We start from the raw sequence: 24063 nt of genomic DNA on the forward strand, positions 1-24063 counted from the left end.
TCTTTGGCTATCTTCCTCTCTTCGATGTTCAATGCCTATAGGTGGTCATCCGTTTCCATCATGGCAACATAACATTCGCGGGCAGCCATTTGGTCCCCTCGCACTTCTCCTATCTCGTACTCCGTCGAGAACTTCACTAGCAAGTGGTATCTGGACATAACCTCCCTTCTCATGTTAAGCATGGGCCGACCAACAATGGCGCTGTAGGCAGAGGAGCAATCAACGATGAGGAAATTGACCTCCCTAGTGAGTTGCTGAGGGTACGTCCCAATGGTAACTGGCAAAGTAATAGTCCTTACGTGGAAGACTTTGGTGCCACCGAATCCTACCAATGGTGTGTCTGAAGGTAGGAGACCCTCTCTGTCTACCATTATCTACTGGAACGCAGGGTAGTAAAGGATATCTGCTGAGCTCCTATTATCTACTAGCACCCGTTGGGTATTGAAGTCTGCGATGGAAAAGCTGATGACGATAATACCATCATGAGTGTGGTGTAACCGCCTAGCATCTTCCTCTGTGAAGCTGATGGCAGGGTTGTCAAGTCTGGTCACCTTAGGAGGCCGTCAGGAGATCTAGACGCTCTGCACCATGCGCAAGTACAACTTCCTCGCATTCTTAGATGATCCCACCATGGTGCTCCCCCTTACTATTACCCTTGTCTCTCCAAGTGGGGCTTTAGGTCTCTCCTCAACCCGTCGATTGGGCTTGAGGTCCCTTGGCAGATTTTCCCCATTCCTGTTGAACCGTTACAACTTCCCTTGTTTGATGAGCGCCTTGATCTACTGCTTGAGGTTGTAGCATTTAGAAGTGTCGTGTTCATGTTCTCGGTGGAAACAACAGTATTTGTTCCTGGGTCTTTTGTTCGGGTCACCCTTCAGTTTGTTCGGCCAAGTTAATGCCACGTCGTCCCTTATGTGCATGAGGACTTGTTTCAGTGGGGTGTTCAGAGGAGTGAAGTTTGTTGTTCTCCCTGACGGGGATCTTGATCTCTTGTTGCCCCTTCTATCATTTGTTCAGGCTGACTTCCTTCCTAGGTCGGGGCGAGGGTCATCCTGTCTTTCTCTCTTCCTTGGCCTATCTCCTCGGGCTATCATCACGTCTTCGGCATTCATATATTTCGTGGCTTTGTATAGCGCTTCAGCCATCATTTTTGGGTCGTTCTTGTAGATGGAGAAGAGAAATTCCCTTTGCTTTAATCCACTGGTGAAGGCTGTGACGAGGACTTTGTTGTTAGCTTCGTCAATCAAGAGGGCCTTCTTGTTGAAATGGGTTACGTACGACTTCAGGCTTTCGTCTTCCTGTTGCTTAATGTTCAGTATGGTCACGAAGGATCGTCTGTGTCTTTGTCCTCTGATAAAGTGCGTGACAAAGTGGCCACTTAACTCTTTGAAGATGGAGACTATATTTGGGGTAAGCTTGTTGAACCACACCCTTGTTAGCCCCTTCAGTGTGGTAGGGAAGACCCTACACATAATCTCATCTAGAGCTCCTTGCAAGTGCATGAGGGTTTTGAATGACTCTAGATGGTCGAATGGATCCCTTGACCCATCATAGGTTTCTACTTGTGGCATCCGAAACTTTGGTAGGAAGGGGAAGGATGTCACCTCGGTGGTGAATGGGGAGTCGGTCCGATGGACCAGCTCATCCAAGTTGGTAGGAACTCGTCCCTTCATGGCATTCATCATCATGTCCATCTTCTCCTTCATCATCTGCATATCCTGGGCCATACATATCGCACTGGCTTCTATTTCAGAGGGATGACTAGTGTCTTCCGGACCGTCCCTTCTACTATAGACGGTGTTCTCTTCATGGTCTTCCTTCTTTTGCCTGGCCCTTGTAGGTAGGTGACTACCATTTTGCTCATCGGCATCCTGCTCGTCGCATGGGCCTTCCTGGCGTCACTCATTCCTTTGGTTCAGCTAGGGTTTGCACTTGTCTCTCCAAGGCGTTGGGTGGATTCCCTGTTTCCTGGTTGATGGTAACCATTAAATGTGTCTGGACCATGCAACTCTTTCATCTTAGAAACTATGATACGACTAATCATAGTGTAATTGTTGATTCCCGCAGACAGTGCCAACTGATGATGTGTTGAAATTGTCAGTGAGTTGTAGGCTCCAAAGCACTCCAATAGGTATTTGTGGAATGAGAACAAATGGACCAAACAGAAGGCACTGGTGTGGTACCAACTAAGAACCCTTCGAAGGTCAAGTCAGTGAATAAGAAATATCTAAGAACTCTATAGTGAGAGAACTATGGAGTTTCTGCTTACTTGGGAAAAGTGGTGGTCTGGTGTTTATATAGTGGTGAGTGGTGAATTGAAATCCCTTCAAAGTAGGGATCTTTCCTTGCTGGGAGGGTCTGGCATGTAAGGTTTCCAAGATTTTAGGGTGTCTTTCCATGTGAGAGAGATATGGGTGACTAATGGATTTGATTTTGTGTGCCAGGCAAGATGTTTCCATGTGTAGATATTTGTGGGGCCCAAGCTAAGCCATGCTGGACTCATCAACCTCTTCATCCCATCAGCCCATTGTCCCGTCCAAGGTTTCCGTTCGGCTTACAATGACTCCCGTCGGTAACCCTTGCGAGGCCGTCACTTGTGATGTCGTTGGCCTGGGTCTTCCATTTGTTTTCTGTAAAGCAGACAGGCTTGTAGATGCTGTTAGCTTCCTCGTGCGGCAATTCTAGGGGTAACAAATCTAAAATACCCCTATCAAAATATATTGGCATTCAGATAGTCAAGAAAATGAAAAAGAGAGTTCCGCAGGTATTGGAAAAGTTGTGGAATGTTATTTAAAAGATAACATCCTTTTTGGTTTTATAATTTTTTGAATAAGTACCCTTTTTGTTTTATAATTATTGAATAACATTTCAAATCTATGATTGAAGAAATTTGTGTTGCATATTGAGAGAGGAAGAGCGGAAGTCATGCAATAATTTCATGGCGAGAAGGTTGAGAAGAAAAGTGTAGGTTGAAATCAAATTATTAACATTTTATATATTAACCCTCTATGCTGAATGATGTGATAAATTAAGCGGCCATTGGCTCATGGGTTTTAACTATAGTGGAAAACTTGTGCATCTTGTTGACCTTTCTCTACATAGGTAATGATTTGCCATATACATAAATTAGTTTTAGCTTGAATATATTAGCCCTTTGATTCTATATTCAATATAATGGCAAGCACGGTGTCTTGCACGAGCTACCCAAACTAGTATATAAGTAGTTTATAAAGTATCCTTTATCTATAGTAATTTTCGTTTGGTCAAATTTTGTCCTTTCGTTGAGCCTAAACGGTGCGTTTGGCTGAAAATAACAATTAAATAGAAAAAAAGAGAAGCATAAGGAGTGAGAGAGAGTGAGAGCAAGACATGTTAAATTGTTTTACAAAATGCTTTCCAAATAGCTCCTTAAAGTTTTGCCTTATAAAATGGGTTTTTTTTCCAATGATTAAAACTTGTCCCTAAAAAGATTTCCAAGTTGATTCCTAAATAAAGCACTTAAAAAGTGATTTCCAAGAACCCTAAAATTTGGATCCTTGAAAATGATTTGTAAAAAAAGCCATGCAATATGGAGTGGCGTAATACAAATGACCCTGTTACGCAATTGCTCAATTGCAAACCAAAACTAACATGAGGAATATTTTTTTTAGAAGAATGTTGTAAATTTATTAAACTAGGAAGTTAAATCGGCTAGCATAATAGCATGAAAGTATGAAGGAACATCTTTCATCCATACCAATAAATTACTATCATATCTAACATGTCTAGCAAGATTGTGAGCTATAGAATTACCTTGTTTATTAATGTGTGATACATTAAAAACAACAAAGGATTCCGCTATAAACTTTGCTTCCTCATGAATCAAATGATCATAAAAAGCAAAAGAGACCTCACCATTTTTGAAAGAATTAATAATTTTCTCCGAATCACCTCCAAGGATAATGGAAGAAATACCCACTTCTTGAGTGAATATTAGAGCCCTTACAGCAACCAAAGCTTCAATTTCATCAATTGAGGAAAGTAAAGAAGTCTTCTCGTACATAGAGGCAATCACTTGACCTGAATCATCATGAATCACAACTCCAATCCCAGCTTTGTTCTCCTCTTTAAATACTGCCCCATCAAAATTAACTTTGAAAATCAAGTGAGGAGGAGGAACCCATTCAATCCTTGATGACACTTGTGGTGTGAGATCCAATAGACCATTAGGTCAATTTCGAATGAGATTTGCATGGGCAACAATAGCATTAGGTGTTGAAGATGATGGTGTGTCTAAATTTGAGAAATCAGAAAAGGGTTCTAATTCTGAGAAACTAGAGAAGGCTCAAGGAAAAAGATGATTTGGGGGTTACCATTGGGATTTTTGAAGGAGGACAAAACGCATCGTGTCACTAAAGGTGTTGTTGTTAAATGCAGCATTTCACTTACATTGGTGGCTGAGTGTAATAGACTAAAAACGATGTCGTATAATGAGTTCAAAAATCAGTTAGTAGTGGCGCGAAAATCAAGTGAGCTTAGTTGATTTCATTCCTGGTTTAAAGGATCTGATCCGCATAATGTGGAGATAATTGTTATTCAATTATTGATAAGGTTTGTACTATAGAACTCTGAGTTACAGATTGTAATTAAGCAAAAAATCAAATACAAGTTTATTCAGTTTCATTCTCTTCCTCTTCCTCTCTTTCTCTCAATCTTTCCTTCTCAATCTTTGTTCTTAGTTCTTCAATATTCAATCATAGTTTCTCTTTTGTTCTTGCTTCAATACTAAATACTACTACTATAGTTTTTCTTCATGGTATCAGAGCAAATGATTCCTGCTTAGAGTTCATCAATGGCTTCCTCAAGTTCAACAATGGCTTCCTCAAGCTCAAAAATGGCCACCTCTTCAACTTCTTCGAGTTCTTCAACAAATGTGATGAATCAACCACTCCTTCTTTCAAACATGGCCAATATAATGATTGTCAAGTTAGACAACACGAATTGCATAGTATGGAAGCACCAAATCTCAATGGTTTTGGAAACCTATTCACTTTTTGAATTACTTGAAGAACCTTAATTGAATCCTGAGAAGTTCTTGAAAGATCTTTTTGGTGTTACCACAACAATTCTAAATCCAGATTACTTACTCAGGAGGTCAAAGGAGAAAGATTTGCTTACATTCATGAGTTCCACTTTGTCACCTTCCATTTTGGCTCTTACAGTAGTTTGCTTATTTGCTTTGGAGGTTTGAAAAGTCTGGGAGAATAGGTTTTCATCCATTTCTAGATCACACATAATGAATCTCAAAGGTGAAATGCATAACCTCAAGAAAGGAGCAGACACTGTGGATTTTTATCTACAGAAAATCAAAATAGTTAGGGATAAACTACTAGCTGTTGGTGTGATTATAGATAATGAAGAGCTTCTTCACATCACAATCAAAGGTCTACCTAAAGAATATAATGCTTTTAGGTCTGCAATAAGGACTAGGATTACTCAATTAAGCTTTGATGAGCTTTTAGCCATGTTGAATGCAAAAGAGGAATCACCCAATGAAGGTTTGGATGTTAAAAATCCAATCTTTGCTATGGCAGCTACTTCCACCTCAAAGTCTAATGGCAACTACAATTAATACAATAGAGGAAGGGGCAAAAAAAATTACAACAACAGAGATGGAAGAAGAGGTAGAGGCTCAGATAATCAATCACCTCACTTCAATCAATTTTCACAATTTCAGTTAAACCAATCCAATACAACTGTTGCTAGTCCCTGATCATGAAGGCCAACTTGTCAGATTTGTGGCAAACTTGGACATTTAGCCATTGATTGTTATCATAGGATGGATTATGCCTATCAAGGCAAACATCCACCTATCAAGCTTGCAATAATGGCTACAGCTTCTAATGCTTGCCTTGCATAGGGGCAACCTTGGCTAGCTAATAGTGCAGCCATTGATCATGTCATTGCAAGCCTAAATCAACTCAGCTTTCCAAAACCTTACACTGGCCAAGATCACCTCACTATTGGCAATGGGCAGAATCTACCAATCACTCACATAGGTAAAACACTTATCCCTTCTTCATACTCAACTCTTCATCTTAACAATGTTCTTAGAGTTCCTTCCATTTTCTCCAATTTTGCTTTTGTTTACAAAATCTGTCATGATAACAAGTGTTGGTGTTTTTTTAATGAAAATATCCTTTCAATTCAAGCTTTGACCATCTATCCTCATAAAGCTCCTCAGCTTGCTTTGTCTTCCAAGGTCTGCAACAATGTTGCTAAGTCCACTAGTTTCAATAAAACACTTTGGCACATAAGACTAGGTCATCCTAATGATCAAGTTTTCAAACTTCTTTTTTCTCATTTCAAATATGTTCTAAATAAATGTACTGATGTACCTCAGTCATGTACTCACTGCTTATATGGAAAACTGCATAATCTTCCTTTTCCTATGTCTTAATTTCTTGCATCTTCTCCTTTTGAATTGATACACTTTGATGTGTGGGGTCTTGCCCCTATTCAATCTGTTGAGGGTTTTAGATATTATGTACTGTTTATTGATCACTTCACACATTTCACTTGGATTTATCTTCTTAAGTCAAAATCTGAGGTCTTTTCCAAGTTTATATTGTTTAAAGCCATGATTGAAACACAATTTTCCTCTAAAATCAAAACACTAAGGTCTGATGGTGGAGGTGAGTATACATCTTCTGCCTTTAAATCCTATCTTCAACAAAATGACATTACTCATCAACTATCTTGTCCTTATACCCCACAACAAAATGGCCTTGTTGAGAGAAAACATAGGCATCTTATTGAAACTACAATAACCATGTTATCTTAAGCATCTGTGTCCACTACATACTGGTCCTATATTGCTCTCACAGCAGTTTCTCTTATCAATTTACTACCTACCTCTGTCCTAAAATTTGTCTCACCTTGGTTCAAGCTTTATTCATCTCACCCAGATTTGTCACAACTGAAGGTTTTTGGCTGTGCCTACTATCCCCACCTTAGGTCTTACTCCACTCACAAGCTTGAGCCAAGAACTAAAGATTGTCTGTTCTTAGGTTATTCCTCCACTTCTAAAGGATATCTTTGCCTTGCTGTTCAATCTCAACAATTATACACTTCAAGGCATGTCTTATTCAATGAGACTAAGTTTCCTTTCCCTACTCTTAGCAACTCGCTTCACTCTTTATCTTCTCCAATCTCAGTGTTATTTGATTCCCTTTGGTTGTCAAATCTTCTTTACCTTCACTCTTCTAATCAACCATCTCTATTGGGTCCTTACACATCTTCAACCACTTCACCAGTTCCTTTAAATTCCTCTATTACTCAATCTGCACCTCCACAGTCAGATTCTGCACCATTGCCTTCTCCCTCCACACCTACCAATCCCTCTCAACCTCACCCTATACCTCCATCCATGGCCATTGAACCTTTGCCAGAAGCTTCCTCTCTTATCCCAATTCCATCTTTAGGTCCTGCCCCTACTGCTCCTAATCTGTACCCTATGCAGACTAGGTCCAAGAGTGGCATAACTAAGCCTAACACCAGACTATGCTATAAGGCAGTCCTAGATTACACCTACACAGAACCTCCTACATACAAAATAGCCTCTAAATATCTAAATAGTGTGAAGCCATGGATGCTGAATATCAAGCTTTATAGAAGCAACACACTTGGACTTTGGTTCCAACTCCTCATGCCAATTTGGTTGGATGTAAGTGGGTTTTCAAGCTTAAGAGTGATGGCACCATTGCTCGTTACAAAGCAAGGCTTGTGGCTAAAGGGTTCCATTAGCAGGTAGGTATTGACTATTCTGAAACCTTCAATCTAGTCATTAAGCCAGCCACTGTCAAACTTGTTCTAGCTATTGCAGTTAGTTGTAATTGGCCTTTGAGGCAGTTGGATGTGTCTAATGCTTTCTTACATGGACACCTCAAGGAGGAGGTCTATATGTAGCAACCTCCAGGGTATGTAAATGTTGCTCATCCTTCCTATGTGTGTAAAGTACATTAAGTCTCTTTATGGTCTCGAACAGGCATTGAGGACATGGTTTGAAAGGTCTACCTGTCATCTCCTCCATCTTGGGTTCACTGCCTCTATGGCTGATAGTTCTCTATTCTTTTTCCATTCCATCATCTATCTTCTGCTATATGTAGATGATACTATCATCACTAGGAACAACTCCAAGCATATCTCACATCTCATTGCTGCCTTGAGTGCTGTTTTTGACCTTAAAGATCTTGGTTCTTTACATTATTTTTTGGGCATCCAGGTCACTAGAACTCAATTTGGCCTCATTCTCACTTAGTCTAAGTATGCCTTTGATGTTCTTCACAGGTTCCACATGGAGAACTCTAAGCCTACTAAGACTCCAAGTTGTCCATCCACTAGATTACTTCCTCATGATGGTGTCTCTCTATCTGATCCCACTAAGTATAGGAGTATGGTTGGGCACTTTAATACTTGACCTTCACTAGACCTGATCTTGCATTTGGTGTACATCAATTGTGCCAATTCATGAGCAAGCCTATATCCACTCATTTGGAGGCTGCCAAATGGGTTCTCAGATATATTCATGGTACTTTACATCATGGCATTTCCTTCTCTCTTGGCCCTTTGACTCTCATTGCATTTTCAGATGCAAACTGGGCTGGTGATCCCACTAACCGTCGCTCCACCATTGGTCTTCTTTTTTTTCTTGGTCCATGCCCTATTTCTTGGTCTGCAAAGAAGTAAGCCACTGTGTCTTACTCTTCTACTGTGGCTGAATATTGCACCTTGGCCACCACTACTGTAGAAATCTCTTGTCTTCACATCTTGTTTAAAGAATTGCAAATCTTTCTCTCTCATGTCCCTGTCATTTGGTGTGACAATGTCTCTGCTATTGCCTTGTCTGCTAATCCAATTTTTCATTCTCGCATAAAACATATTGAGGTCGATTATCACTATGTGCGTGAGAAGGTTTTGTGCAGAGATTTGTGTATTCGTTTTATTTCTGGTAAAGATAATTTGGCTGACTTTTTTACCAAACCCTTATCTGCACCTTTTTTTCTTCATCAACAATGCAAACTCTTGGTTGATTCCTCCCCCTGTCGTTTGAGGGGGGATGTTGAAGATGATGGTGTTTCTAAATCTGAGAAATCAGAAAAGGGTTCTAATTCTAAGAAACCAAAGAAGGCTCAAGGAAGAAGATGATTTAGGAGTTACCATAGAGATTTTTGAATGAGGATGAAACACACCGCATCACTAAAGGTGCTGTTGCAGCATTTCACTTACATTGGTGGCTGAGTGTAATAGACTGAAAACAGTGTCGTATAATGAGTTCAAAGATCAGTTAGCAGTGGCGCGAANCCATGGGGGGGGGGGGATTTGGGCTGCAAGCGTAGTAGTTCATCGTTTTTAGGCCCTAGAAGGTATCCATGTTCTATGCTGATTATAGTCATTAACTGGGCTCCACCTAATGGGTCCATTCAGAAGAAAGAAAAAAACTCTGTTTGGTGACTTTAGTCCAGTTCATTATCCCCAGTCGATCATTGATCAATAACACCATTGAGATTAGTATAACGTTTTATGGCTCTATCCATGGTAAGATATGTATATTTATACGACGAGTGCACCAAATTGATTGCCACAGACGTCAGGCCCAGTTATTTTAGAAAATGTAAGTCCGCGAACGGCTTTGCATTAGGCCATGTTGAAACAAAGACGGTCCAACCCACTAAATGAACCTAACGAATTCGTCTTTGCAGTCCTTTAATCTTCACAGATTTGATGGCCTAAAGGATTCACAGCTAGATACCTTGGCTTGTATTCATTTGGTCGCACTTGTGAAGAAGTTACCTTCCAAGTATGGGAGAAGATTTTAGTTGAGCTAGAGCTCATTGGCAAACCAATAATTGAATAAGGTTGCCCCCACATGGAACAAAACTCTACTAAATGGGAGAAATAAATATTTGTCTCAAGTTAAAACAATTCAATATGGCTTCAAATTAGTGTAAATGTAGAAATAGTGCTCAAACCTGCAAACTTATCAACTAAACCTCTAAATAAAGATAACTTGTAATTCATTTCAATTGATTCTTAAATCGCTGGATGGTTTAAAGGGCTTTTAACATAGGCAGACAAGACAACATAAATTCAAAAGCTTGAATCATTCCATAAAGATTCTAAATTCTCCCATTGCAGAAACTTTAGCCTTCGTCTCTCATGCATATAATTAACCATGTTAGAAAGTGCAACCCTTGCACAAACAAGTACTCTAGTCTAATCCCTGTTGAGGGGAAAAAAAAAAAAAGGGATAATTATACTTTGCCCACCTGTGGTTTGCCTCTAATTCTATATGCCCACTCGTGGTTTAAATTTTGACATTTTGCCCACCTGTGATTCTGACCGTGAGTGTTCCGTAACCCACCTTAATGTTTTCCGTTACTCTAACACCAAATAAGTAAAAAACACATCCCAAAACGGATCAAACAACCAAAAAAATAACAAGAACATACCCAAGACACAAAAATCAACAAACACAAACCCAGGACAAACAATCTCAACAAGCACAAATAAATCACAGATCTCAAGTCTCAACTACTCTCAGCTTCAGCTAAGAATAACGACTTTTCAAGTTTTTCCCGTGTGACTACCCACCTTCGCTCTCTGACCTGTACAGTAAAATTGTATACATAGATGCATTTCATTTTGCGCAAAGTTCAAAGAACTGTTTTTGACTTCACACAGAACTTCTAAGATATTGCCACGTGAAAAGCGGCAATCTATGGCGCTTGAAAAGCTCAAAGAATTATTTTTTGGTTGTTGAAGCTTCTAAGAAATTGCATTGTATATTCGGGTCAAAATGGTGGTGCTTAGAAAGTTGAGAGTAGTAGTTTATTTATGTTTTTTTTTTTTATAGAAAATAAAGCTTAGTGGTTGAAACTTGAACACACGAAAGCAAGTCTAGCTATTTCAAAAGACTCCTAGTATGTGTCTATCCTCTTCACTTTCCTCAACCAAACTGGCGACCCTATTATCATCTATTTATTTCCCATTTCAATCACTTTTTTTTTTCTCCTAGTCTGTTTATATCTTCTATTTCTGTGTGCTCATAAATCCTGATGGCATGCACGATCAAAACCCAAGTTCAATACCCACGATCAAAACCCAGGAGCATGCACGAATCAAAGCCCATTGTAGGATCTGCCATAGCTGAACAAAGGAGCAACTATGTCTTTCTTCCTCGGCTCGGATTTGCCACAGTTGTCTCAAGCGAGTGGGAGTGAGTGAGTTTGGTGAGCAAGCCGAGTGGGAGTGAGTGAGTGAGTTTTGGGAGTGAGAGTGAGTTTTGATCCGTTTTGGGACGTGTTTTTTTACTTATTTGGTGTTAAAGTAATAGAAAACATTGAGGTGTGTTACAGAGCACTCATGATCAGAATCACAAGAGGGCAAAGTATCAAAATTTAAACTACGGGTGGGCACATAAAATTAGAGACAAATCACAGGTAAGCAAAGTGTAATTATCCCAAAAAATTAAAAAGTACTGCAACTCAAATGCAAGAAAATTCAATAAAAAGGAAACACTTCATACCCTGATAATCAAACCACGGGCGCTGAAAATAATGTTCTACTTTCAGATGTGGCAATTGTGGTAATTAGTTTAATGACACCAAGATTCTCAAACTAGAATCACTACAAGGTGTCCAAAGTTGAATACATTAATACAACTACATTAAGTTTAATCTAACAATAAATTAACATAATGGATTACACCATAAACATGTTCACTGAGCTTAAAATTTTACAATTTTACCCAAAAAAAAAAAAAGAAATTCACTATCTCCAAGACTTAGAAATATACAACTTTGTGAAAATTAGCGCAAACCCCACTAGAATTGTGAGCAAACTAGTTACGGAACCTGCCAAAAAAGATTACAAAAAATTGATTTTTATGTCAAATTTCGATAAAAAACTTAGTCCCATGAAACTAATCATAAGAATCAACAATGTAGGAATGCACAAAGCAAAGTAGAAAACATAGGTAGCATTGCATCGCAGCAATGCTTCACACATTGCAATCTACAATGAAATGTTAATTAATTAAATGGCACGGTCTATCTCTTTCTCTCTCTCTCTTTCAAGTCAAAGAGAAAAGAAAAGTAATAGAGTCCTACATTAATCAAGTGTAATTTCTTCAAAGCAAAGAAAATACCTCAAACAAAAAGAAAAGAAATACCTAAAGCAAAACACCAAACCTTAACTAAACACATCCAATCCCAAAACATATTTGACTAATCCAAGAATTCATCCCATCCTTCTTTGCTGAACCTTATTAGAATGGTCATTGTTTTTGTTCAAGGAAGTTGGTGGTTACTAAGGAGGTTGGTGTTTGGTCACTCATTTGTTGCCATGCCCTTTATCTATCAAATTTGCAAATCACACCCGGAAGTTTATCCTAGATTCTACTATCAAACCCTTATTATCAATTATAGTGAGAAGAAAGAAAACATTTAAAAAAAGAAGAAGAAGTGGTTAATGATTCCCTTCAAGTTTAGCAAATGGAATTTTGTTTTATAAAGAGTATGATCAGAATGTCATCAAGTTTAGTGTTTTTTCCTGTACTCTTTCTCTTTAAAAGAAAATGAACTCTTAGGTGCATAGTTTGTTAGAAATTCGCCAATAACTGTATACCACAAAACTCCTCTCATTTGGGAGAATTTTGTAGTCTTTTACCTATCAAAACTCCATACCTCACATACTACCAAATCACATTTTAATTCCTACCAAAATCCTTTCTTCAAGAATTAGTCCAAAGCTTGGTGTTGTTTCCAAGCAACCCAAGGTGTACAAAGACCTAAATGTCGCTTCTACCACCCCACCTTTACCACTACCCAGTGTTGGTAAAAGTGAGGGGCGCACTTAAGTGCAAAGGCCTCTTGGAGCCTAGGCGCAAAGCGTAAGCGTGCGTCTAATTGAAGTGAAGCACACATTTTTAAAAAATAATTTAAAAAATTTAAATATTATTATTAATGAGAAATGCAACAATCAAATGATCAAATTATCATATAAATTGAAATAAATTTTTTTATAATATTCATATAACATTTAGATATGCCCTACTTTTGCAATTTTAACACAAAAATTGCAAGTCAAGTCATTTTATTTTTTTGGATAAGCTAGATATTATACTTCCATGTAATATCATTTCTTAAATCTCCTATATCTATAATGCCCTATGACTAATTAGTAATATTAGTTAATAATTTAATCACTTAATGACTATAACTCTGGAAGAATTAGTTTGCTATGCTCAAAATCAACCACTAAAGTAACTAAACAATTACCACATATATTATATCATACGGTTTTTTTTTTTTTTTTTCATGAATGAGCTAAGAATATGAGGACATTGCAACATGGTAATTGGTACCAAGGAGCTAGGTGGGTTACTGTGAGAAAAAATAAAAATAGAGAAGATCTAGGAGGTTGTGGGTTGGGTTTTAAGTATACTCAAAATATTTTTTTTATAAGTAATTTACACTAAAAATATACAAAATCAATGGTTTATATCAATAATGTCAAGATCCTATAGCTTTAATTCAGTTTTGGTTTTTTTTTTTTGAAAAATATGAAAAAGCTCCAAAAAACATGCTTTGAGCTTTTTGAAAAAGCACAAAAAAGTGCGCCTAAAGCGTGCTTCTTTAAATGAGCTTAGCTTTTGAGACAAAAAGCGCTGAAGTCTTGGGGTTTCGAGCTTTGAGCTTAAGCGCGCTTTTAACAACACTGCCACTACCACTGCATACACATCCATTCCCAAACCTATCACTTCCAACTTATCTACACACTTGAAATTTTTATTTTATTTTATATATAATAATTTAAAATTTTTTATTTGTCTACCCTTCAAAAAAACTTTGGAAACACCCTTAATTTTTTTATGCCAATAAAATTAAATTTTGCTCCATAATTTGTTCTACAATCAGTAGATGAATGATTGCTTAGTTGTATATATTGAAAGAGATGTAGCTTATAATATTAATAATGAGACTATCATACAACGAATTCAAAATATAAAAACTCGTAGAAGACAATTGTAAATTTTATATATTTGCGTGTTTTTTTATTGTTGTTGTTGTTGTTGTTGTCAATATATGAATTTCTCTTTTTATTAGATTGTATAATTTATGCTTCTTAAGAAACATTGAGAAAAATTTCTTAAGCCGCAACTGTACCATACCCATCTCCGTTATCAATCCAACCCCATTATAACTCTTATAGCCTCATTACACGCGCTTTACTCATGTGATGAGGCTTTTTTTTAAGCAAAAAAAAAAAAACTCTGTGTTTTAATTTTATATATATAAATTTTATTTGGACAATCTAATTTATAAGTAGATAAAGAAATTTGAAAATTAACAAGAAACTTATCCTATTTTTTAAGCAATGTTTTAGTAGGAGTTAAAGTTGCATTTTTACTGAATTATCTTTTAGTTTTGTCTGTACTTAGACATAGGGTTATAGGCAAGGTTGTCAAAATCGGGATCCTACGTAGGATCGTGGGAGGTAGGTAGGATCGTGGATCGTAGGATCGAATCGTGGATCGTAAGATCCTACCTATTTTCAGATTTTAAGCAAAAAACCTATTGATAATGACTTTGTATGTTATATAATCACTTAAAATATGAATCCATCTATTAAAAAAAAATTGCATAATAAAATGTAATTTGCATATACTACATCGTTCTTATGTCATTCTATCGAAACAAAATATATTTAACTTTTGACATAATGTATCTAAAAAGTTTAGTACATGTTTAATTAGCAATTTAGTACCAAAATATTATCTACACATATGGAAAATATTTTCCAAATTCTAAGTTCCAAATCCGAAATAAGTTAGGCTAGTTTGCATATAAAAACTAGCTAACAACAAAATAACTAACTACAAATTTACAATATGTAATCCAAAAGAGATTTCTCAATCTAAGGTAAACTAGCTAATTGTGTGCAATTCTAAACTACTAATTGTGTTTACTAATATTTCTCAAAGAATCAAATACTAAAGATCCTGTTTCATAATTTTTCAAATTTTACTTAATTTAGTTAACAAAATAGAAAAATAAAAACTTTAAAAGCTTTGTCAAAATCATATACACAACACAACAATCTAGAATCAAGCTATCAAAGTACAAATAAATGATAAATTGCTAACTACCAAAGCAAATTACCATAAAGCTTAAAGGCAGCGATGGGATGGCTCACGGCAACATCATTGAGAAGGCTGAGAGGGGCTGGGTTTTCGACAGAGGACTGTGGAGGCGCGGGATAGAGGTGCTGGTTTGCTGGAGCTTAGTGTTTCTAAAATATTTAGGTTTTGTTTTTGAAAACATTTAACTTAATACTAAAGTTTTTTTTGAGATTTTATGTTGAGAGAGGGGTAAATTTGAGACTTCAATTTATTATTGGGTTCTGATAACCCATTGGGCTTGTGGGTTTAGGACCTTTAGGTGGACCGTGGATTATCTTATTGGACTTACCCAAATGACCCAAATGAATCCCATATAAAAAAATAAAAAATAAAAAATAAAAAAGCCAAATGGTAGGATCGGTAGGATCCCATACGATCCTACGATCCTACACGATCCTACCTACGATCCTAACATTTTTACGATCTTGCTACGATTTTAATCTTTTTAGTGAGGTGGGATCGTAAAATCGTGCGATTTTACGATCCGGATCGCGATTTTGACAACCTTCGTTATAGGGGCATTTTGAAGAGTTCAAACAGAAAAACCCCTTTAAATAGTACTACATATACCAAAAAATTGATGCAAATTTCATAGCATTTATCAAAACATAGAAGAATTTCTTCACCTGTAAAATGGAAAACACCACCCATATGGTGAAGTGCGTTGAAGATATGGCAAAGTGGTGGTGGTGGTGGATCTAAACAAATCCCAATTACCATGCAAATTACGAATTGTTGAGTCAATGATTGCAGCGGCAACCCCAGGAAAGAGATTATCGATCTCCGAATCAATATGTTCGTGACTCTAAAAAATAAAAATAAAAAACCCCTGTCATTGTCATATTATACTAATTGAAAAAAAAATATAACATAATAAGCCTAAAGAAAAACATACCTGGGAAAAATATTTTCTCTCGGAAAAATGTTCGTGAAGATTTCTGATGTACAGTGGCAGAGCAAAGCCATTGCTGTTGTTATACAGAGTATTAAAATTGAAATTCAAAACACCACGAAAAGCATCATCACGAGGTCTATAACCTTTTCTTATTTTTAACCACCAATCTTTGAATCCGTAAGATTCAAGTTCAAAATACCTTTTGAATGCGACTGGATTTATATTATACAGATCCCTCATCATGCGAATGAGATTGCATCTATCTGAAGAATTAAAAAAGATGGGATGGTACAACTGGCTCACAAAATAATATTTAAGACCTTCTTGATCGGTGAAAATTTCAGAAAAGAAAAGCAGAAATTTTGATGACATTTTGCAACGGGTGCTGTAAATATTTGGAAATGCTGTTGTAACCATCGCTGCCACCATCCACCGAAAGTGGTGAATATCACTTCTTTGACCACCATCTGCAAATGCTTGTTCATCTATCTGAGGAGAGGATTTATGGGTGACATTCAAATCCGGTAGAATACGTATTCTGCTAACTAAATTACCGGAAAACATTTTCTTCTCATGAAAAGAAATGACAATTTCGGCAATCCCTAAAAACATCTTCCTACCCTCTGACTCAAAGCCGATAATTTCTCCATTTTTGTTGAATTTCCACCACAAATTTTTATCGAACTCGTTCTTTTCCCGGAATTCTTCCCGGAATTCAAAAAATGTCTGTATATAAAATGTAATTACTTATCAGATCTTCACAAGAAAGTTGGAAACAAACGCTAAAAGAGAGACATAAACTTAAAACACTTACCCATCCTTCAGCTCCTGCCCCGTCGTCAGTGTCTCGAAAAGGGAGAGGATGCCCTTCATTGAATTCCGGTATATCTCTTACTAGGCGATGGATATGCAAGCCATCAAACGCATAAGGTTGCTGACTCATTGGGGCAGATTTATGAGAGATAGGCGGCTAGTTTGTCGCCTGTTATCTAGCCAAGTTTTTGAATTAGGACATATAGCTAGGGTTTTTAGTAACTTTTGTTTAAATGGCAAGTGGGTGGGTGGGTGGGNTCAGATTTTAAGCAAAAAACCTATTGATAATGACTTTGTATGTTATATAATCACTTAAAATATGAATCCATCTATTAAAAAAAAATTGCATAATAAAATGTAATTTGCATATACTACATCGTTCTTATGTCATTCTATCGAAACAAAATATATTTAACTTTTGACATAATGTATCTAAAAAGTTTAGTACATGTTTAATTAGCAATTTAGTACCAAAATATTATCTACACATATGGAAAATATTTTCCAAATTCTAAGTTCCAAATCCGAAATAAGTTAGGCTAGTTTGCATATAAAAACTAGCTAACAACAAAATAACTAACTACAAATTTACAATATGTAATCCAAAAGAGATTTCTCAATCTAAGGTAAACTAGCTAATTGTGTGCAATTCTAAACTACTAATTGTGTTTACTAATATTTCTCAAAGAATCAAATACTAAAGATCCTGTTTCATAATTTTTCAAATTTTACTTAATTTAGTTAACAAAATAGAAAAATAAAAACTTTAAAAGCTTTGTCAAAATCATATACACAACACAACAATCTAGAATCAAGCTATCAAAGTACAAATAAATGATAAATTGCTAACTACCAAAGCAAATTACCATAAAGCTTAAAGGCAGCGATGGGATGGCTCACGGCAACATCATTGAGAAGGCTGAGAGGGGCTGGGTTTTCGACAGAGGACTGTGGAGGCGCGGGATAGAGGTGCTGGTTTGCTGGAGCTTAGTGTTTCTAAAATATTTAGGTTTTGTTTTTGAAAACATTTAACTTAATACTAAAGTTTTTTTTGAGATTTTATGTTGAGAGAGGGGTAAATTTGAGACTTCAATTTATTATTGGGTTCTGATAACCCATTGGGCTTGTGGGTTTAGGACCTTTAGGTGGACCGTGGATTATCTTATTGGACTTACCCAAATGACCCAAATGAATCCCATATAAAAAAATAAAAAATAAAAAATAAAAAAGCCAAATGGTAGGATCGGTAGGATCCCATACGATCCTACGATCCTACACGATCCTACCTACGATCCTAACATTTTTACGATCTTGCTACGATTTTAATCTTTTTAGTGAGGTGGGATCGTAAAATCGTGCGATTTTACGATCCGGATCGCGATTTTGACAACCTTCGTTATAGGGGCATTTTGAAGAGTTCAAACAGAAAAACCCCTTTAAATAGTACTACATATACCAAAAAATTGATGCAAATTTCATAGCATTTATCAAAACATAGAAGAATTTCTTCACCTGTAAAATGGAAAACACCACCCATATGGTGAAGTGCGTTGAAGATATGGCAAAGTGGTGGTGGTGGTGGATCTAAACAAATCCCAATTACCATGCAAATTACGAATTGTTGAGTCAATGATTGCAGCGGCAACCCCAGGAAAGAGATTATCGATCTCCGAATCAATATGTTCGTGACTCTAAAAAATAAAAATAAAAAACCCCTGTCATTGTCATATTATACTAATTGAAAAAAAAATATAACATAATAAGCCTAAAGAAAAACATACCTGGGAAAAATATTTTCTCTCGGAAAAATGTTCGTGAAGATTTCTGATGTACAGTGGCAGAGCAAAGCCATTGCTGTTGTTATACAGAGTATTAAAATTGAAATTCAAAACACCACGAAAAGCATCATCACGAGGTCTATAACCTTTTCTTATTTTTAACCACCAATCTTTGAATCCGTAAGATTCAAGTTCAAAATACCTTTTGAATGCGACTGGATTTATATTATACAGATCCCTCATCATGCGAATGAGATTGCATCTATCTGAAGAATTAAAAAAGATGGGATGGTACAACTGGCTCACAAAATAATATTTAAGACCTTCTTGATCGGTGAAAATTTCAGAAAAGAAAAGCAGAAATTTTGATGACATTTTGCAACGGGTGCTGTAAATATTTGGAAATGCTGTTGTAACCATCGCTGCCACCATCCACCGAAAGTGGTGAATATCACTTCTTTGACCACCATCTGCAAATGCTTGTTCATCTATCTGAGGAGAGGATTTATGGGTGACATTCAAATCCGGTAGAATACGTATTCTGCTAACTAAATTACCGGAAAACATTTTCTTCTCATGAAAAGAAATGACAATTTCGGCAATCCCTAAAAACATCTTCCTACCCTCTGACTCAAAGCCGATAATTTCTCCATTTTTGTTGAATTTCCACCACAAATTTTTATCGAACTCGTTCTTTTCCCGGAATTCTTCCCGGAATTCAAAAAATGTCTGTATATAAAATGTAATTACTTATCAGATCTTCACAAGAAAGTTGGAAACAAACGCTAAAAGAGAGACATAAACTTAAAACACTTACCCATCCTTCAGCTCCTGCCCCGTCGTCAGTGTCTCGAAAAGGGAGAGGATGCCCTTCATTGAATTCCGGTATATCTCTTACTAGGCGATGGATATGCAAGCCATCAAACGCATAAGGTTGCTGACTCATTGGGGCAGATTTATGAGAGATAGGCGGCTAGTTTGTCGCCTGTTATCTAGCCAAGTTTTTGAATTAGGACATATAGCTAGGGTTTTTAGTAACTTTTGTTTAAATGGCAAGTGGGTGGGTGGGTGGGTGGGTTGGGTCTGGACTCGGTTCAACCGGATCAATTCACATTATTATTATTATTTTTTTGCACAAATCATTTTACACTTCATTCGTTCCTTGTTACTCTATTTCTATTTCTATCTATTTTCTATATCTCTATGTGGCCGTTTGGATAGTGCTGAGAAGCATTATTCAGCTGTTTGGATAGTGCCGAGAAGCATTATTCAGCACTATCTGCGTAGGGCTGTAAACAAGTCAAACTTTGCCGGAGTAGTGTGTGTTTGAGCTTGACTTGTCAATAAAAATCTAATACTCAAGCTTAGCTTGAGCTTGAGACAAGCCTAAAAACAATATTTGAGCTGAGCTTGAGCTTGTGAGAATGTCAAAAAGTTTGAGTTCGGCTTGGTTTGGCTTGGCTTGGCTTGATTAATTAGTCAAGCTAAGCTCGAACAATTATATCAAGCTCAAGTCAAGTTTTTTTAGCTTGAGATCCAAAAAAATTGCATTATCAAATGCTTATATCACCAAAAATCAAGTAAACAAATATACATACATACATACATACATACATATATACATACATACATATATATAATATACATAATATACTCATTTTATCATGCTCTAACACCCGTGATTAGAATTTGTTCAGATTACATTTTACATAATTAAATCCATCCATCATCATTATTGTCTATAATTGAGTAACTGTTCAAAATACAATTTTACATCCACATTTGTCATTCGTACAACTATAATCTTCACAAATCTAAATAAATTAACATTCCAAAACATATATGAATAAACAAGCTATAAATTAACGTTCCAAAACATATGTGTAATGTCATAATAATAAGTTTATTTAGTAAACATATATCAAGCTATAAACGAGGTTAAGCTCGGCGTGTTTTGTATCGACCCTATTGTTCATGAACAATTTTTTTTGCTTGAGCTCAACTTGTTTATCAAACAAGCTTAAAATTAAGGCTCAAGCTGACTTATTTGTAAACACACGAACATGAACGAACTTTTTATCGAGCAATCCCAAGTTGTTCATGAACGGCTTGGTTCATTTACAGCCCTAATCCTGCGTTTGCGTTTGCGTTTTTTTTTTTTTTTTTTTTTAGAAGCGCGTTTTAGCAAAGTCAATGCACTTCCAGTGCGTCCCATGCATTGTTTACGGGACCCACAAACCTCTTTTTTCAACAAAACTTTCATAAAAATGGATCTCACAGTACTATTCACACATTTAAAAATTATTTTGCTACAGTGTTTTCAGTTTTCAGTTTTCAGCAAAATAAACAGTATCCAATTTTGATTTATTGAGTTTGCACTGTTTTGCTACCTCTTTCTTTTAGTTAGCACAATAAATTGTCACAATATTTTCACAATTGTTGAGGTGTTAATTTTTTCTTATAGGTCAAAATAAAATATCATACTGGAATCAAGCACAACTAAAATAAATTTATTATGAAAAAAGAAGTGTTACATCCACAACATTTTTCACAACACTTTCATAACAAAAGTGTGAATGCGTCGTAAAGCTATAATAGTTAGCTACATTTTTTTTTCTGGTCGATTCAATTTGCATTGTTTACTAGCCTTCATTATTTTTTTTAGTAATATCACCCAGTCAACTCTTTTTTAAAAAAAAAATATAAACCATTAGTGTAACACAATAATTATCACAATATTTTCACATTGTTGAGATATAATTCCTTATAGGTCAAAATAAAATATCATACTAGAACTAACCACAATTAAAAATAAATGTATTATTATATTAACACAACACAAATTTCATAATATTTCACAATTATTGAGGTGTCAATTTCTTATAAGTCGAAATAAAATAATAAATATGAGAGTGTAACTAATCATAACTGAAAATAAATATTTTTAGAAATATTGCAACACTTATTGTGCGAATGTGTAAAAGCTACTATAGAAGCTACAGTATTTTTGATTTATTCAATTGTATATTCATACACTTCCTTAGCCTTTCTTTCTTTTTTTTTTTTTTTTTTTTTTTTTTGTCATCAGTTTTTGCTTTAAAAAAAGTTATATGAGTTGGCATTTATATTAATTTTATATTAACACAACAAATTTCACAATACACAATTATTGAAGTGTCAATTTTTATAGGCCAAAATAAAATAATAAAATATGAGACTGTAATCACCACAACTAAAAATTAAATGTTTTGTGAAAATGTTGTAACACTTGTTGTTATCAAAATATTTTCACAATTGTTGAGATCTCAATTTCTTATAGATCAAATAAAAAATTGCTAAGTCACAACATTTCACATTAATTTCACAATAATCATAGGTGGTAAACCACTATTGATGGATAAAAAGTGATATCAGTCATGGTCCATTTTAAAATCAGTAACAACTTGCTATCTAGAATTGTTATGAAATTATTATGGAGATAACATTTCTAAAAATAAATAATAATATATCAAACCGAAATTTACCACGACTGAAAACAAGGCGTGAAAATATTGTGACATTTTGTTGTGTTCCTAAAACTTCTTTTTGTTAATTCTTTTGTTGATTTTTTTTTAATGCATAGTTTAAAGTGGTTGTCCCAATTAAAAATCAATAACAATTACCATCTAGGATTTATGGTAAAAATGTTATGATGTAACATACTCTAATATAAAATAATAAAATATCACACCAAGGCCCACCATAGCTAATGTAAGGCGGCGTTTCAGTTCCTAAGCCCAAAGTAGAAGGATTCAGGGCAGCAAAGAAGACCCTCCTACTCCTGCCAAGGCTTAACATGGGACCATTTTTTTTTTTTTATATCTTATGTACTTTCCTTTTGTCATGGCAGTTTGCCATGGGTTAAGATGTACCCTCACTTTTGATCAATGAAGATATGTTGACTTTTGTTTTATAGCATATGAACTTTTGTTTTGTTTTGTTTTTTTTTTCTTTTTTCTTTTTTCTTTTTGGCAATGTTTGTCTCTTATTGGATATGGTAAATGTCTTGCCTTTTGTTGAGAGATTAAATTAATGAAGCTTCTGAGGGTGAAAACCTATATCTTGACAAAAAGCTAACAGTAATGAATAGATGTTAAATCAAGTAAATTAATCCCACGTAGATAGTGCGAAAAATAACTAAGTGTTGGTATTGAAATCTGTATAGTAAAACACTTAGCAAAGAAAGGCATGTTGTGGTCTCTCATTTTAAGAGTACTTTATGAATGTACCTTCAGGATCCTTTAACCAAAGCCTAGAGTGAGTCCTCATGTTCCCAAGATGATGAATATGTCGAGGTCCCATCCTTGGTGAAATTGCAAGGTGTTAATTTACCCAAGGCATGGGTTCGAGGGACAGGCATGACTAAGACTCTGTTTAACACATTGATACTTGCTAAAAAAATATTTATTTACCCAAGGTATGTGGTCCAAAGAATCAAGCATGACCAATGTTCTGTTTAATATTCAAACAAGTAACTAAGAATATTAATTTACCCAAGGCATGTGGTCCAAGGAACCAAGCATGACCAAGGTTCTGTTTAATATTCAAATAAGTAGCACAGAATATTAATTTACCCAAGGTATGTGATCTGAGGAGCCAGGCATGACCAAGGTTTTGTTTAATATTTAAACAAGTAATGGAGAATGCTAATTTACCCAAGGCATATGGTATGAGGAACCAGACATAACTAAGGTTCTGTTTATCACTTAAACAAATAACCAAGAATATTAATTTACCCAAGGTATGTAGTCTGAGGAGCCCGACACGACTAAGGTTCTGTTTAATATTCACACAAGTAATAAAGATAACACATAATGCTAAAAAGAAGAACATGGCAAAGCTGCCTTTCATTAATAATAGTACCTTCGTAGGTTACTTACATTCTAGGGACATGGTATAACATTTCATCTAAGTCTTCCAAGAAATACGCAACTATACCAACTACCAAGGTAATACGGTATGACCCTTCCCAATTGGATTCTAATTTTTCCCATGCTGGGTTTTTTGTAGTACCTACAACCTTTCTTAATACTAAGTCCCCTGGTGCTAACGACCTCAATCTCACACTTGAGTCATACCCTTGCTTGAGCTTCTATTGATAGTATGTTAACTGAACCATGGCATTTTCTCTCTACTCTTCAATCAAATCCAAACTCTTCTCCAATAGGTTGTCATTGCTGTTTGGGGTGAACGAGCTTGTCCGCAGTGTTGGGAATCCAGTCTCCAGAGGAATCACGGCCTCAGCTCCATAGGTCATTGAAAAGGGTGTCTTTCCTATTGACCTACGAAGGGTAGTCCGATATGTCCAAAGAATG

General features: G+C 36.0%; 2 protein-coding genes across 4 annotated transcripts; both read right to left on the reverse strand.

Moving 5' to 3' along the window:
• Nucleotides 1-11540: 11540 nt before the first annotated feature.
• Nucleotides 11541-17129, reverse strand: LOC112032216 (uncharacterized). Of its 2 annotated transcripts, XM_024064986.2 has the most exons (5): nucleotides 16933-17129; nucleotides 16318-16844; nucleotides 16119-16191; nucleotides 15850-16028; nucleotides 11541-11894 (listed from the first exon to the last, which is right to left on the reverse strand). In XM_024064986.2, exons 1-5 carry the CDS (start codon nucleotides 17059-17061, stop codon nucleotides 11882-11884), a joined length of 921 nt encoding a protein of 306 aa, XP_023920754.1. In that variant the 5' UTR covers nucleotides 17062-17129; the 3' UTR covers nucleotides 11541-11881. The 2 variants fall into 2 exon arrangements, with proteins under 2 accessions (XP_023920754.1, XP_023920753.1); XM_024064985.2 differs by having other exon boundaries at nucleotides 16119-16844.
• A 1255-nt stretch (nucleotides 17130-18384) lies between these two features.
• On the reverse strand, nucleotides 18385-19723 carry LOC136065144 (uncharacterized). 2 transcript variants are annotated; one of them, XM_065767914.1, is made up of 4 exons: nucleotides 19527-19723; nucleotides 18912-19438; nucleotides 18713-18785; nucleotides 18385-18622 (listed from the first exon to the last, which is right to left on the reverse strand). In XM_065767914.1, the coding sequence occupies exons 1-4, from the start codon at nucleotides 19653-19655 to the stop codon at nucleotides 18440-18442; spliced, it is 912 nt and encodes a 303-aa protein (XP_065623986.1). In that variant the 5' UTR covers nucleotides 19656-19723; the 3' UTR covers nucleotides 18385-18439. The 2 variants fall into 2 exon arrangements, with proteins under 2 accessions (XP_065623986.1, XP_065623985.1); XM_065767913.1 differs by having other exon boundaries at nucleotides 18713-19438.
• Between the last annotated feature and the right edge of the window lie 4340 nt (nucleotides 19724-24063).

This window comes from Quercus suber, unplaced genomic scaffold, assembly GCF_002906115.3.
Source record: "Quercus suber isolate HL8 unplaced genomic scaffold, Cork oak 2.0 scaffold_861, whole genome shotgun sequence".
In the NCBI taxonomy this organism is placed as follows: domain Eukaryota; kingdom Viridiplantae; phylum Streptophyta; class Magnoliopsida; order Fagales; family Fagaceae; genus Quercus; species Quercus suber.

Bases quoted from the DNA above. Each gene is read 5' to 3' on its own strand.
- LOC136065144 (XM_065767913.1), bottom strand. From the start codon at position 19,655: ATGAGTCAGCAACCTTATGCGTTTGATGGCTTGCATATCCATCGCCTA. The intron at 19,439-19,526 runs GTAAGTGTTTTA...TTTTATATACAG, and splicing joins GGGCAGGAGCTGAAGGATGG to ACATTTTTTGAATTCCGGGA. The intron at 18,623-18,712 runs GTATGTTTTTCT...TTTATTTTTTAG, and splicing joins AGAGAAAATATTTTTCCCAG to AGTCACGAACATATTGATTC.
- LOC112032216 (XM_024064985.2), bottom strand. From the start codon at position 17,061: ATGAGTCAGCAACCTTATGCGTTTGATGGCTTGCATATCCATCGCCTA. The intron at 16,845-16,932 runs GTAAGTGTTTTA...TTTTATATACAG, and splicing joins GGGCAGGAGCTGAAGGATGG to ACATTTTTTGAATTCCGGGA. The intron at 16,029-16,118 runs GTATGTTTTTCT...TTTATTTTTTAG, and splicing joins AGAGAAAATATTTTTCCCAG to AGTCACGAACATATTGATTC.